Source organism: Dryas octopetala, chromosome 5 (assembly GCF_963921425.1).
Source record: "Dryas octopetala chromosome 5, drDryOcto1.1, whole genome shotgun sequence".
Taxonomy (NCBI): Eukaryota; Viridiplantae; Streptophyta; class Magnoliopsida; order Rosales; family Rosaceae; genus Dryas; species Dryas octopetala.
In genome coordinates this window covers 16,796,240-16,812,291 of record NC_141370.1, presented here as the reverse complement: position 1 = coordinate 16,812,291, position 16,052 = coordinate 16,796,240, and the positions used below count along the sequence as shown (strand labels likewise).

Below are 16,052 nucleotides of genomic sequence, written 5' to 3'. Positions count from 1 at the left end.
CTAAGAACTGAGAACCAACCTTTAAATAATACGTACACCCAAATATGGTATTACTTTGCCTGTTTAATTTATATGTCCAAGTCAAGAAATCTAATATTCTAATCCATCCAATTTTACATCCAAGACGTTTGCTATGATGCCATATATATGTGTGTGTGTGTCCTTTATAACAAAAAAAACAAAAACCTGGGTCAAACATATTAATAAAAGGGAATTCGAGTGAATCTAACACTTGGTAGCCTAGCATTGAGGACGAAAATTAAGTACTATAATTAATTTATGTTAGACTTTTCGTTAAACATTACTTTAATTCATATTTCATATACAATGAAAAAAAATTAAAAATGTTTGACTCCTTATATATAATGAGCCATATTTACATTTTTTTTTTTCTTTTGGCTGGTAATTATAAATCAAGTAGTAACCAACTCATCCTTATAAATTAGGAAGTGTCAAATTTTAGAAGGTGGTCAATGATCATTATCTATGTTAGCTCCATCCTCTGATTCTAGAAGGTTTACCAGCACATGCATATGCAGCTTGTACCTGCATTACTACATTATTATGGCTATTGGCTAGATATAGTACAGTTAATTAGTACTTCAATTTCAAGTACGTTCTGAATCTTCTGATATCGAGTACGAACTAGCTGTTAGATCAATTTCAGTTTCTTCATCTGTAAACCATGCTGGTTTGGTGGACCCAATATCCTAAAGTTAAGTTATAGACTTATAGTACGTTCCTTGTTTTTTTTTTTTCTAATCAATTCTGCGCGCTTAACTTACTTTTCTTAACTATCATAATTTCTCACTTTTTTTTTCTTTAAATAAATAATTAACAAGTAGTTAATTAATCATAGAAATAAAACACGCAATCCTTTGGCTTTGGCTGTGTACATAATCTTTCAGAAATTAATGCATATATATATGTAGTTTAGAAACAATAATGTACGTATATATACTATTATATTATATTGAACTTTCAATAATATACTAATTATTCTAATTGGGTATTTGGGTCAATTGATCGAGTTGGTGGACATGCTGGCTAGCTAGCTTATTATGGGAATAAATGTTAAAAGAAAAACAAAAGGTTGATAGAGACTAGACAGGGAAATTAAGAATCTAATCTTGGACTTGGATTTATATTTTGACAGCTCATGCACTATTCATGCCTATAGTAGTTAAGATGTACACTATGAGTCAGATCGACCGATTGCCCCACTCTTATCAGAATTCAACCTCCCATATATGTCTTGAAAAAAATTTGATGATCAAATTAATTAAAGAGCTGAATCACCTGCCCCTTATATATATATAATATATAAGGGGTAGGTGACTCATATATATATATATAATCTCAGATATCAAACTTGTATATATATAAATACATATATAGGGGTATGATTAAACATATTAGTTCATAGTACTGTTAATATGGTTATATTAATGTAAGTACGTACTATATATATCATTTTAAGATAACCCAATCGCTGGCACAAGTCTGCTTTTGGTTCGACTAGACCAACTACTTGTGTATGGTAAGAAATTAAAATGAACGTACGTTTGACTGGCTACTTTTAGTTCATGTTTCTAATCAATTTCACCTGACCAAAAAAGAAAAAAGAAAAAGGTATAGTAATGACTTCAAATTGCTTAGGTCGAACTTAATTTGCATGTCACTCCTGGCAGTGATTTGTTACATATGTAGTGCCTAATCAAACGTTCATGTTTGATTTATTTACAACTTACTTCCAAAACTAGTACATAGTGCTATCTCATCTGAAACTGAAAGCCATAGCTCACGTGTTTTTGTCTTTTATGGAAAGAAAGTCTAACAATTCACCACACATATGTTTAGATTTGAGACAAGTAACTCATCAACCAACTTATTGACTTTAATGCAGATATTAAACTTTGGCCTAGCTAGTACAATTCTTGTTATTGTACGTTAGGACTAAAGTACCTTTAATGTCCATTCATGCAACACATAATTGCATGTAAAACTGGGGAGATTTTTGTACTTTGCAGAGTTTGCACTCTCACCCTTTTTGTTTTAATTTGTGTCATAAATATGTATATTAATTGGTTTTTTTTTTCGGGTGCATGAAGAAGAGGATAATATATATAGATGAAGTTTATATGCATGCATTAACAAATGTAAATTTCTTATTTGCATGCTCTTAATTATAAATAATATAAAAAATGATAGGTAAATATATAAATAGTCATGCATGGTTTATAGACAAAGGGTGAAATACTTGAAATGCTTTTGATGAACATTAGACATAGTGGGGCCTAGGTTGTACTCTTCTCCTGGTACTGAAAACATTGTACGAGCTAGCTAGGCAACAAAAAATAGAAGCAAACTAGATTTCTTAAGCAGTGGTTTGGGAAATTAGGTGGAAACCACTAATCTGCAGTCTAATCAACTAGAAAGAACGAATGGTACATAGCAAAGTAATGTCTTGAAGCCGACATTTTGATGGTGTCGGCCCTTAGTGTTAAACAGGTGTCAGCCCTTTTTTTATAGAGCCATCTCTCATATTTAAATTTTAAATCCTATTAAGTGGCCAAAAATAAAAAAATAAAAATTTCACTCCTATTGTTTTTGAAGAAAATTTTTACTCTTTGGTTGAAATCATTTCTAACCACAAATTCCCAATCAAAACCAATAGCTCTAAAATATTGATTATGTTCCAAGATAAACCATATTGAAAGGTCCATAATCAGGTTTTTCAATCACTTGACAACCCAAACGAGACCTACAAGATTACTCAGTCAGGCCCAAATGAAAATTAAAATCCTACAATCGTTGTTTCTAGAAGCCCAAATATTCAAGTGGCCCAAGTCCAACATATGATTCTCCTTTGTTGTAATAGAACAATAATCCACGTCCTACAAATCTGCAATATGATTCCACAGTTAGCTGAGAGCTTCATGCTAATGTGAATTGACCCAAATACAAGTTTTTTTTTTTTTTTTTTATTTATTTTAAAAGGTGAATTGACCCCAATTTTTAAGAAATAATATATTGAGTCTAATAAAACAATTATCTAGGGTACAACGGTAACTGCTGGAACAGATTTGGGGATGAGCACCAGAGGATACTCTTGCCCTCAAGTTCTATACATATTCAATTTTTAGTCCGTAATTTTAAACCCCCAAATCATCTAAAAAATTTGCCTAAATTCCCACCTATTTAGAAATTTTTTCAAAACCCCCTATAATTTATAATCCTAAATTACCCTTCTGACGCGCGATGACGCATGCTGACACGTGCTGACATCACTGTAACTGAATTTGGTGAAACTGTTTTTTTTTTTTTTTTTTCTGGAATTGAAGTTTTTGTTAAAACTCAATATTTCGCTAAAACTAAAATCAAACATTGAAATTGAATTTCATTACACTAAAACTGAATTTCAAGAATTCAGTTACACTGAAACTGAATTTCAAGAATTCAATTACACTGAAACTGAATTTCAGAAATTCAATTACACTGAAACTGAATTTCAGAAATTCAGTTACACTAAATTGAAAAATTCAGTTATGAATTCACTTACTAAAACTGAATTAAGTAATGAAACAATTACACCTTGACTAAAATGCAATTATCTTAATTAAAAAACAATTACACATTCACTAAAACAATTCTACTTTACTAAAACAGTTACACCTTTATTTGACAAAAAATAACAATTATATCAATTCAGTGTTTCACTATAGATTAAATTCAGTTTTAGTCTGAATTCAATTTCAGTGAATTCAGTTTCATTGCATTCATTAAATTCAAATTCAGTTCACTGAATGCATTGAAACTGAATTCAGTGAAATTGAATTTAGTGAAATTGAAACCCTAAACAACGTCGTCTGATTACCTCACGCGCGATGAGTACACAACAGTCGCCACTGCCTCGATCTGTTTCTACTTGCAAATTTGATTCATCATATTTCAAAACCATAATTTCATTCAAAATTCAATTAAAACTCGTGTTTTACGAAATGAAACTGTTTAATCAATAAATGTAGGTTTAAAGTTCCCTATCCAACTACTGTATTTTCACGCACTGAAATTGAATTTTCACGCACTAAAACTGAATTTTCAGGAAATGAAACTGAATTTTCACGAAACTAAATTTTTATGATATTGAAGATTGAAACACCATCATTTAGATATTCATTGTTAAATCACACATTGTACAAAACAAGCAGATAAAAAGCATGAATTTTCATGATACAAACATACATATATAATTATATAACCCTTATTCCAACAAAATAAACAACAAACAGGTCTTAATCTTCCAACAAAACATACATATGAACAAAATGAAACTGAATTTTCATTTTCATGATATTTACAGACATAAATTGCAATCAAAATTTAAGTGCATTGAATACAAAAAAAGTCTGTAAGCGACAAAATTACAGAGCACACAATAACCATATAAAAAATGAATAAAATAAGGTTCTAATCGCCACCACTCACGGCGGAGCAGCCGTAGTGGTCGTGAGGTTTGATTTGGGTTTTCTTGTTTCTTCAACAATTGGACCAATCCAAATATATATAATTGAAGAGCACAACGAGGTGAAGAAGATAGGTACCTGACTCGTCGGAAATGGCTACCGGAAAAGGCAGATCACCTGCGGAGAAGCCGCGGCCTTTGTGGCTTCGATCTGCCGCCGTGGCTGATCGGATGGAGAATTCGAGCACACCATTGTGCTCAGGACGTCGAGAGGAAGAAGGCTTGGGTGGTTTGGCATTCCAACTCCGCCGAAAAAGGCAGATAGCCGACGAGCACCACTGATCTGGTCGCGGTGATTTGGGCTGTTTGGGCATGAATCGGGGCGAATGATGGCAAAGGGAGGAAGAGGAGAAAGAGACGAAGCTAATGATGGTGGTCTCGTTGGCAACCGTTGCCGGACGACGACGATATCGCCGGTCAACAGGCGCGTGGAGAGAGAGTGACGAGAGAGAAGATAGAGATCGGGTTGGGGGAGAGAGAAAGCGATTTCCAAAATAGCTGGCCTTGATATTTTTTCAAGGTTATAATTGGAATATTGAAAACAAATAGGGGTCAAACCTAGCTGGATATAGCTGACCAGGGGGTTTTGGGAGAGATTAAATCCTTAATAGGGGGTTTTGAATTAATTTAATTAAAGCTGGAGGTTTTGAATTATTCAAGTTCAAAAGTAGGGGCTTTTAATAGTTTACTATTCAATTTTTTAAACAATTTTAATAAATAAGGATGATTATATTTAAAAAATAAAATAAATGCCCAACTTTGGAAGCTTAAAGTTTACATGTACTATTATATATAATTTCCATTTCCACGCAATAAATAATTGATTATATCTAACTATAAAGTTTACACAAGAATTGAATAGTTGGGGTGGTAATCACGTGTAGTACAAAAAAGGTTTTGGTATGAAAGAGAAGACTAATAAGAGGGTGGTCACAAGTAACAACCATCCCTAATAAATTAGTAATAATAACAATAATAATATCAAGCTTATATTCCAACAACCTAAAAACCTTCACTAGTAGTCAGTAGTCTAGTACTCTCTCCCTCCCCTCATTTTTATTGTAAACTTTTGGTAATGTGTGAGTGACAAGTTGAAGTTGCTTACAGTAGTCTCTCTACCTACAATTCAAGCTACATTAATATTTAATTAATACAATCTCATCCTCCATTGCAAGTAATTACTAAGAAAAAGCTCTTTAGTAATGTTTACCATCATTGCAAATTAATAGGTAGGGATAATGACACCTAACATTGTTATTTGCTTTTATCTCAAATACCATAACATGCATTTTATCTTTATTTTTATAAATTTCTTAAAAAAATTAAGATTATAATTTTGACCCATCCCATCCCATCCTCTTCTTCCACTTCCATTCCCATCTTCTCCCTCTCGTACTTGGTCAGGTTTGGTCTTTGTTCTAAAATAGTTTATACATTACTACGAAAGAAAATTAAAAATAATAATAAAGTTATAAGAAAATTTTCAAAACTATTATACAGAGGCGACTCTTAAATTGCTTTTTTTTTTTTTTTATAAAAATAATGTCACTAACTCTTTTTGGATGATAAAAAGATTATTATACCTCCTTTCTACTTATATATAGACTCATTTTGACCCCAAAAAAATGATATAATGATCTTTCTCCTTATGAAAACTTATAATAATTGTAATCTTATATCATTTCAACATAAACCCCAAAAAAATGTGAAAATAATATACTAAGTGCTAATAAAATCAACAAACAAATAATTAATTGCGTGATCAAAAGAAACATAGATATATCTCCTCAAAGTCAAAAACTTGTAAATTACCTTTGTTTCTTTTCAAATTCCAAATTACAAGTTGGTCAATATAGTAACATTCAAATTACAAAAAAAAAAAAGTAAGAAAGAAAATGGAAAAAAAGCCAACAAGAAGCAATGACTTGGCGGGGGGCCCAAAAAGGCGGGCCATGGACTCTGAGGATTCCTTTGAGCACGTGGGCCCAACCCAAGAAAAGCAAAGGTGGATGCCATTACACACGACACGTGTAAATTGTAATTTGCAATAAAAACTTAAAAAATTGAGCTGAGATGCCAAACACTAATCACTAATCACTAATTCCATATTAAAAGTTTCAGTACTGCTAGATATACCACATTTTTATACTATAATTTCATACCACCTTATGTGTCAACTTACATGGCATTCATACATTGGATACTAAAAAATAAAATAAAAACAAAAAAAAAATAAAAAAACTCTGTTCAATAAAGTAATGACACGTGAGATGGTATAAGAATGTGGTATAAGAAATATGGTAAGTATAGCATTATTCTAAAAGTTTAGTTTGGGGTTTTACAACAGTAGTGCTAGATATACCACATTTTTATACCATAATTTTATACCACCTTATGTGACAACTTACATGGCATTCATACATTGGATACTCAAAAATAAAAAATAAAATCAAAAAAGAAAAAGAAAAACTCTGTCCAATAAAGTAATGACACGTGAGATGGTATAAGAATGTGGTATAAGAAATGTGGTAAGTATAACATTATTCATCTTCCAAATACGAAATCAAGTTTGATAGAAGCCGTTGGTTTTGTTTGGTTCCGAGGAAAACCGAAGAAACAGAGTCCTCCGAAAGCGTAGGGGTAGAGCCAGTGAGAGAGAGAGAGAGAGAGAGAGAAAGAAAAAAGCTTTTCCTCCAAAAATAGATATGAGATTACAAAAGTAAAACTCCAACACCATCTTCAATTTCGCTCCTGGGGTTTATTATTATTGCAAAATTTAGAAAATCCTTGAAAAAAGTCTCTTTTGGAGAGCCCGCTCTGTGTTATTCCCTTCCGAAGCTCCCATGGCGTTTCTTCTTCGGGTTTGCAGCTGATGCCCTCCTCATCCTCAGGTAATATGCATGTTTGTTTTTAACAATTATGTATATTTGTGTTAGTGCTTTTGAATTTCCAGATTTATTTCCTTCCTTTGCTTTGTTGCATGGTACTGTTTGATGTTTTTGGTGTTGGGGTTCGTTTTCTTTTTCTTCTGGGTTGATGGGGTTTTTGAGGAATTGAAATTTCACTTTACAGATCTTAATGTAATTAACCAGATTCAGATAACTAATATAGGCATTGTCGCATTTGACATGGAACCGAGTCACTGAGATTTCCATTCCTAGAGAGACATATTCTCCTGTTGTTTTATTTTGGTTAAAGCTTATGCTTTTGCAAATGATTCAAATCTGGCTCATTTGTTAGCCAAAAATGAAGAATTGGGCTGAAACCACATATTGAGCCACTTATATTATAAATTTTATTCAAATTTCGGAAAAGGAGAGAAAAGATTACCCATGTTACTATTTCAATTAATTTGATTATGATCCTAGTAATCAATGTAGTGCTGGTTAAAGTGTTAGGATGTTGGTTGTAAACTTGTAGAATCGGTACATAAAATAATGATTGCAGTGAATCATTTCATGTTGACAAAAAAACTCATGTACATGTAGTGGAAGAAAATACTGATGAGATCTTGTCATCTGGAATTGAAATTCTGTCTTAGGATTTATTTTTTAACACAATTGTGGGAAACATCTAGCAATGGCTGACAATGGTAGCAGCAAGTTGGCCAGAGTGAGGCAGATTGCTAAGTTTTGTTAGATGTGTATGCTTTTTACGAGTGATTGAAATCTGGTTCATTTGTTAGCCAAAAAAGAAGAATTTGGCTGAACTATTGAGGCCCATATAAATATTGAGCCATAGCATTATAAAGTTGATCCGAATTTCCAAAAAAATTAATGGTTTTAACTTTTCAGAATACAAAAATGACTACCCATGTTACTATTTCGATTAATTTGATTGCAATATAGAAATCAATGTAGAGTTGTTTAAAGGTTTTTTGCCATTGTAGAGTTGTTTAAAGTTAAATCGTTTTATGTTGACAACAACTCTTGTACATGTAGTGGAAAAAGATCGGATGAGACCTTGTCGTCTGGAATCTGACGCTCTGAATTCTGTCTTGGGATTCTTTTGGCAATTTTGGTAAACATCTAGCAATGGATGAGAATGGTAGCAGCAAGTTGACTGGAATCAGGCAAATTGTTAAGTTTAAAGAAATCCTGCAGAAGTGGCAAGCTGTCACCCTTGGCTCAAAGGCGGGCAGTCCCCGGGCAGGCAGTCCCCGGGCGGGCAGTCTCCATTCTGATCAAAGGGCAGGCAGTCACCATTCTGATCGAAGGTTGGGTAGTCTCCATTCTGATCAAAGGGGGGGAGGCAGTCCTCATTCTGATCAAAGGGCGGGCAGTCCCCTTTCTGATCGAATGGGGAGCAGTCCCCATTCTGATCGAAATCGTGGGGGCATTTCACCGGCAATTAACAGGAGGCTAACAGATGTTATTTGTTGTGATTCGGACGAGGATAACTGCTACAGTCCCGAACTGCCGGCTGACGTCCCCGAGGGATATTTGGCGGTTTATGTTGGACCGGAGCTTCGGAGGTTCATCATTCCCACTAGCTATCTTAGTCACTCCCTTTTCAAAGTATTGCTGCAAAAGGCTGAGGAGGAGTTTGGGTTTGATCATAGTGGCGGGCTCACCATCCCATGTGAGACTGAGACCTTCAAGTACCTCTTGAAGTGCATGGAGAACCATCAGAAAGCTCACCCTGATGACAGCCCAGGTGAAAATGCATTCATTGCAAAAGATTTTGTGGCATCACATCACTAGTGTTTGATATTTTACTGACCTTATGTCTTTTTGGTGCTTTTGCAGCTGGAGACTGGAAACTCATTCAATGAAGAGTAAGTAATTATGCTGATGTTTTTAGTGGTCCAGATTTTAGGGCTGATTTTCTGGTGTAACGCAGGGTCTCCGTGTATGCAGACATCTTTGTATTCTCTTTTTTGTTTTTAATTAACAAACAATAGGAAAACTTTAGTTAGAGAGTTTTCACCCTTTTCAGGTGTGTTGCCCACAATTTGGTGATGAGTGATAATGTCAACCTCTCTATTTTCTCTGGTTGAATGTGACCTACATCTGATGTTTGATGATATATATGCCATATTAATTAATTTCCCAATTAATATATATGGTTCTGACAAACAAATTCTATACTGATTTTCAAGTGCCTTGATGAGCCATTCATAGTTGTTTTCAGTCTTTAAGCCACCATAGAATAACTTGACCCTGGACGAGGTTGACATCTCAACTATCAGTTTCCCTTTAGTTATTAGTTATTACAATATTATGCATCTGATCCTTTTTAATTTTTTAATAATGGCACATGCTCTAGAAGGCCCCTATATATGGCCTCCATAGACAATGTTCTCTCTCTCTCTCTCTGGGTGCACATGGTTCCAGGATCACAAGCATTAAGGTCTTATTCTAGATATACAACTGTACATAATCTGTGACAGTTATCATGTGAAGGACCAAATCCAATGGCAGGCTTTTTTTTTTTTTTTTTTTTTTTTTCTGAATGCCCCTTTGTCATGCATAATGCATATCTTTCACAGCCTCCCTTGGTCCCCCATTCATTAGGACTAGAAGAACCTGCATTTTATAAGACAGACCCATATTCAATTATTCATGTAGTTTGACACCACTCCCCAGTTGTGTACTGCGAATGAAAATTGCATGTTGTGATTGGATTAAAGCCATGGGTTAAACTGCTTGACTTAACCCATTAGAGTCAATACAACTGTCTAGTGCTTAATTAAAATGGTGCTTTAATTATAAACTTAAACGAGAAAGAAAGTCAAGTCAAACTTCAGGTAGCCCAAAACTTAAGTAGAAACTCAAATTATCCGCCAAGCGCTCGGCAAGTTTCACCGAGTGCTTGGGGTGGGACTTGTCGAGCGCTCGATATAAGCATCTGCAACCTAAAATATGCAACTACAACTTAAAACATGTCATCTTTAGTCTAAAAAGATGTATCTGCAAGCCAAAAAGATGCATCTGCAACCTAAAAATGTGCAGATGCATCTGCATATAGAGCGCTCGACAGTTAATTTTTCGACCATGTGAATTTTAAGGGCATCTCAAGTCGTTCCCTGCGAATTTCAGTTTATAGCTCGAGTCATTTTAAATGTTTATACCCTTGATATATTTCAAATTTTATCGAATGAAATTTCAAGTCATGTTTTGACATTTTTAAAGTCATAGCCTACAGTTTTGTCAAGTCGTTATTTAAGGCATTTTAAATCGTTCCTTAAGGCATCTTAAATCGTTTATTGAGAATTTCAATTCATAGTTCAAGGCATTTTAAACATTTATATTTTTTATGCATTTCAAATTTTACTTTGTGACATCTAAAGTCATAGTTAGACACTTTTAAAGTTATACCTAATAATTTCTCAAGTCGTTCCTTAGAGCATATCAAGTCATTCCTTAGAGCATATCAAGTCGTTCCTTAGGGAATCTTAGATTGTTCTTTAAAAATTTCAGTTTGTAACTCCAGACATTTTAAACATTTAAGTTTTTTATGTAAATTGTACTTAATGACATCTCAAGTCATGATTTGACATTTCTAAAGTCATACCCTAGAGTTTCTTATGTCGTTTCTTAGTGTTGTTAATTTGGCTCGCATTTGAAGATTTCCTGGTTCATGGGGGATTTCCATGGTATTCTAGGATGAAGTTAGGAGTCCAAATAGGTGTTGGAAGGTTATTAATTCCTGGTGCGTTTTGGACTTCATTTTGGGCAAGTTTTGAGGTTTTCCTTGTGTATAAAGGAAACTTATTTCCTACTCAAAGTTAACTTTCTTCCTACTTTATCTAGGATTGTAATATAAGGCCTATGGTTATAAATAGGACCTTAGGGGCTTAGAAAAACGTGAGAGAATCAGATTAGAGTGAGCAAGTCCTTAGGATTCTTGGGAGGCACACAATCTAGAATTGGTGAGATCAAGATTAGGTAATTAATCTTGGGTGAGAGATCTAGGGTTTTGGGAAACACTTTGTGAAAGGGTGTACAAGGGATTTGGGGATTGGGTTATGTGATTTAGTCCAATTGTAATCTTAATACTTATTATTCTCATAGTGAAGAACGGAGATCTCTCCCGGGGACGTAGGCAGGAATTTTGCCGAACCTCGTAACAAATCTCGGTGTGATTGTGTGTGCTTGTTGGTTTATTATTTTCTGTTTTCTTGGCTGTGTTTGTTATTTATCTTTCATCGAATTATTGCTTGTACGCCGTGAAGGTGAGAATTAGGATTTAATTCTCAAACTACATCAACACTTAGGGCATCTCAAATCGTTCCTTAGGGAATTTCAAGTCGTCCCTGAGAATTTCGGTGGGTGAGGGAGGGGGAAGGGCTGGGATGGCAGAGGCTTGCGGGTGGCTGGAACATCTCAAGTCATGTTTGACACTTCTAAAGTCTTACCCTAGAGTTTCTTAAGTCGTTCCTGAGAGCATCCTAAGTCGTTCTTTGAGAATGTTAGTTCGTAGTTCGAAGTATTTTAATTGTTTATACCCTTGATGCATTTCAAATTGTACCTAGTGACATTCCAAATCATATTTTGACACATCTAAACTCATACCCTAGAGTTCCTCAAGTCGTTCCTTAGAGAATCTCATGTCACTCCTTAAAACATCCTAAGTCGTTTTTTGAGAATTTAAGTTCATAGTTCGAGACATTTTAATTGTTTATACTTTTGATGCATTTCAAATTGCACCTTGTGACATCCTAAGTCATGTTTTGACACTTCTAAAGTCATACCCTAGAGTTTCTTAAGTCGTTCCTAAGAGAATCTCAAGTCGTTTCTTAGAGCATCCTAAGTCGTTCTTTGAGAATTTCAGTTTATAGCTCGATGTATTTTAAATGTTTATACCTTTGATGCATTTCAATTACATCTAGTGACATTTCAAGTTATGTTTTGACACTTCTAAATTTATACCCCAAGAGTTTTTCAAGTCGTGTCTTAGGGTATCTCAAGTCGTTCTTTATTACATCCTAAGTCGTTCCTTGAGAATCTCATTGTTTCTGCTCGAGACATTTTAAATGTTTATACCCTTGATGCATTTCAAATTATACCTAGTGACATCCTAAGTCATATTTTGACACTTCTAAAATCATACCATAGAATTTCTCAAGTCGTTTCTTAGAAAAACTGTTTGTAGTTCGAGGCATTTTAAATGTTAGGAAAACTTTAGCAAAAGGACTCATATTATACCTCTAGTCGTAGTTGAAGATGCGACATTCACTTTATTCCAATTAAGGATCCCAAATTGCGACTAAGGGTATAGTATGAGTCATTTTGCTAAAGTTTTTCCTTAAATATTTTATAGCTTTGATGCATTTTAAATTGTACATACTGACATCACAAGTAATGTTTTGACACTTCTAATGTCATACATATACAAGAGTTTCTCAAGTCGTTATTGAGGACATCTCAAGACATTTCTTGAGAATTTCAATTCGTAACACGAATAATTTTAAATATTTACACCCTTTGTAAATTTCAAATTACATCTAGTAACATACACGGATAGATTGGGTTGGAACTTACTTTTTTAATTGATTAAGTTTATAGATAAAAAATTTTAAAAAACTAAATTTATGAATAATTTATTATAATTAATTAAGGGGAGGGGGGAGACTGGAGAGTAGCTTTTCCGCCGCAGGCAGGATATTATTATACATGATGTGCCATGGTTTGTCATGATTAAAGTTGTTTCTTCAGCTTGGCCAAAAAAAAAAGTTGTTTCTTCACATTTAAAAAGGCTTCCTCCAATGACTTTTAGGCTTTTTAGCCTTTAATGCCACACTGTGGGTTATACATGTCGGCTTAGATCGATCCTTAAAAGATTATAAGGGAAAAAAGTGGACAAGTGGGAAATATTACAAAAATCCAATTTGGGCCATCACTCAGCCTCATTATCATACTATTACAATGGGCTGACCGTTCAACATAAACATAAAAATACAAGGGGATCCAAATGGGATTTGGATTCTAATCTTTTGTTCTTTTTTGTTTTTTTGTTTTTCAAACAATAATGTACTCAAAAAGAACTTAAAAAAATAAATAAAAAAAGATTAGACAGGCCATAGCCGGCCCTTCAATAATGAGAAATGTTCTAAGTGTGACCATAGTTAGTTATCTTATTGATGTGGTGTTACTCAGTAATGATCCTTACCATCATTTAAGGGAGAGTTTTTTTTTTTTTTTTTTTTAGTGGCAGAAGTTGATTTCTTTTAGTACTATGGCTCAATCATGACAACAATCCTAACAAGTAACAACAGCTATTTGTTAAATAACATTAATTAACATAACCCATGAAACCCTATATATCTAGCTAGCAGTTCAATTAATATATTAACTGAATTTCTACCTTGTACTGAACGTATATATTTAAGATAACCCAACTTTTTCACTGCAGATCGAGCGGACTTTGTTACGAACTTACAACATTGATCACAAAACTACACGTACACAACACATGATACATTTTTATCCAAGAACAATGCTAGCTAGCTTCCTTAATTAATTTCCTTGTACCTAGCATTCTTACTTTCTCTCGATCTCTAATTATAACAAGTACATATATAGTACGTACGTGGTAGTTTTCATAGTTTTGGATCAGAGGTTGGGAGGTGGGAGAAGCCACTTGGTTCCATGGATAAAAGTCATGCTGAGAAAGGGTTTTGCTTCTTCATCCGATAGCATCCTTGCATACTTGACCCGACCCGAGGAGCTCGAACCCGGCCCCATACACTTGTACTCCCCAAAATACACAGTCCTACGCACAAAAATACATACAAATAAAATCATCATCCTAAATCACCGTACGTTTTAATTAATTAATTAAATTGTAGAGTAATTCATGATGATATGTTAATTAATTACTTGTCACGCTCAGAGTGCATAGCGTTGGACCATCCTTGGCTGTTGACGAGGGTCCCCATGTATGTGTAAGCAAACACCACTCTAGGCCTCTCCCTCCATGCACGCCCAAGAAATGTGTCACCTGTGCCTGTTATGTTGCAATATACAAACGCAAATCCACTCTCATCTGCCATATCTTCTCTAGCGTGTGCTGTGATCACCCCCACTCCGTTTGAAACTGAGTTTATCGTATTCTTCTGCATGCATGCATGCATATATGATATATGATTAATTAATATTATACATATAATTAAGAAGATAATGAATTAATTAATTCATGTATACCAAGTAGAGGGATTTTCCATTGCCAAAGATGAAATCAACAGTGCCTTGGATATAGCAATCCTTGAAAAAATGCCTGCCCCTATCGTCGCATAAGGTGTCCTGAAATCCAATGAACCTGCAGTTGTAGAACGCCGCCTTGTCACCTGATATCCTCATCGCCACCGCCTGTGCCCCCGCCCTCTTGCCATCCGGCATTGGAGCCGAATTCTACACGTACATGCCACATCAATGAAATTAATTCAATAGTGCATTGAGGGCGTGACATGATCGATCGATGACATGTTGTCTATATATGTATGGTACATATATACACCATTCACAGCATATGATAAACTAAAATTACTGTCTAGATGATAGCATTAATTACTGTCTTTGATGGGGAATTAAGCCAAACGGGGGGTTTTAAAACGGAACATTATGCTAAAATTTGATAGTCATTGTCTTCATTTTCTAGACCGGCCTCCATTATGCTGAGGTCATCGCTCACCCTAACCACACAACAGGACATGCATGCCATTTTGTTCTCTCTCTCTCTCTCTCTCTCTCTCTCTCTCTCTCTCATTCTTGGAGACAGCTAGGTAGCAATGAGCTATGGAGCAAATTAAGACAACGAGAAATAAGGCAAAGCATGCAAAGAATTACGAAATCATTAAGTAAATACATAAACGCACGCATTACGCACCACGAACGCAATGTTGACGGCCACGAAGTAGTCGGAGTCCACTGCCACGGTGGCACTGTTCCAAGTCCCGTACTGCAACGCCGTGCCGTCGTACGTGATAGTCGGCACGTCGTTTCTGTCTCCGTAAAAAGTCACCAACGCCTTCGACTGTTCCACCACAATCTTCTCTCTATACTCTCCCCCGCCTATCCAGACCACCACGCGCCGCGTGTTTCTTGACGGAATGCTGTTGACGGCGTCCGTAACCGTCTTGAAGTCTCCAGTGCCGTCTTTTCTTACCCTCACGATCTTGACGGCGTCCTCCGCGCCGCCTGATGACGATCGGCTGATGTAGTCGGCCTTGCGCTGGTTGTGGACGAGCCAGGGCTCGAGTTCGGATAATTGCGGAGGGATGAGGTTGGGGTGTCCGTACACATCAACTGCTGAGAAGATGATGTGGACAGCCAGTATCGCCACTGCAAGAAACGGCGTCGTAGTCGGTTTCAAAGCCATTGATGAAATTGAATGAATTCTTGAATTTGATGAGCTAGTGGTTCTTGAAATGTGTTAGAGAGAGAGGGGTTTATATATAATGGGCCGGGGAACAAAAAGAGATCGAGACGTATGTACGGACACAGTGGTTCTTGGAGTTTGTTGGATTGGATTGTTTGTATGTAGATGTGAGGAAGTGAATTCGTACAAGTTAAAAGCAGAGCAA

General features: G+C 35.3%; 2 protein-coding genes across 2 annotated transcripts; one reads left to right on the top strand and one right to left on the bottom strand.

Annotated features, from left to right (window-relative positions):
• The first annotated feature begins 7,141 nt into the window (after positions 1 to 7,141).
• LOC147285015 (uncharacterized) lies at positions 7,142 to 9,517 on the top strand. The gene is made up of 3 exons (XM_086243014.1): positions 7,142 to 7,416; positions 8,467 to 9,181; positions 9,274 to 9,517. The coding sequence occupies exons 2-3, from the start codon at positions 8,560 to 8,562 to the stop codon at positions 9,297 to 9,299; spliced, it is 648 nt and encodes a 215-aa protein (XP_086099140.1). The 5' UTR covers positions 7,142 to 7,416; positions 8,467 to 8,559; the 3' UTR covers positions 9,300 to 9,517.
• A 4,565-nt stretch (positions 9,518 to 14,082) lies between these two features.
• LOC147285014 (putative pectinesterase 63) lies at positions 14,083 to 15,847 on the bottom strand. Its single transcript, XM_086245760.1, has 4 exons — positions 15,356 to 15,847; positions 14,674 to 14,880; positions 14,350 to 14,585; positions 14,083 to 14,242 (listed from the first exon to the last, which is right to left on the bottom strand). The coding sequence occupies exons 1-4, from the start codon at positions 15,845 to 15,847 to the stop codon at positions 14,083 to 14,085; spliced, it is 1,095 nt and encodes a 364-aa protein (XP_086101886.1).
• Positions 15,848 to 16,052: the final 205 nt, after the last annotated feature.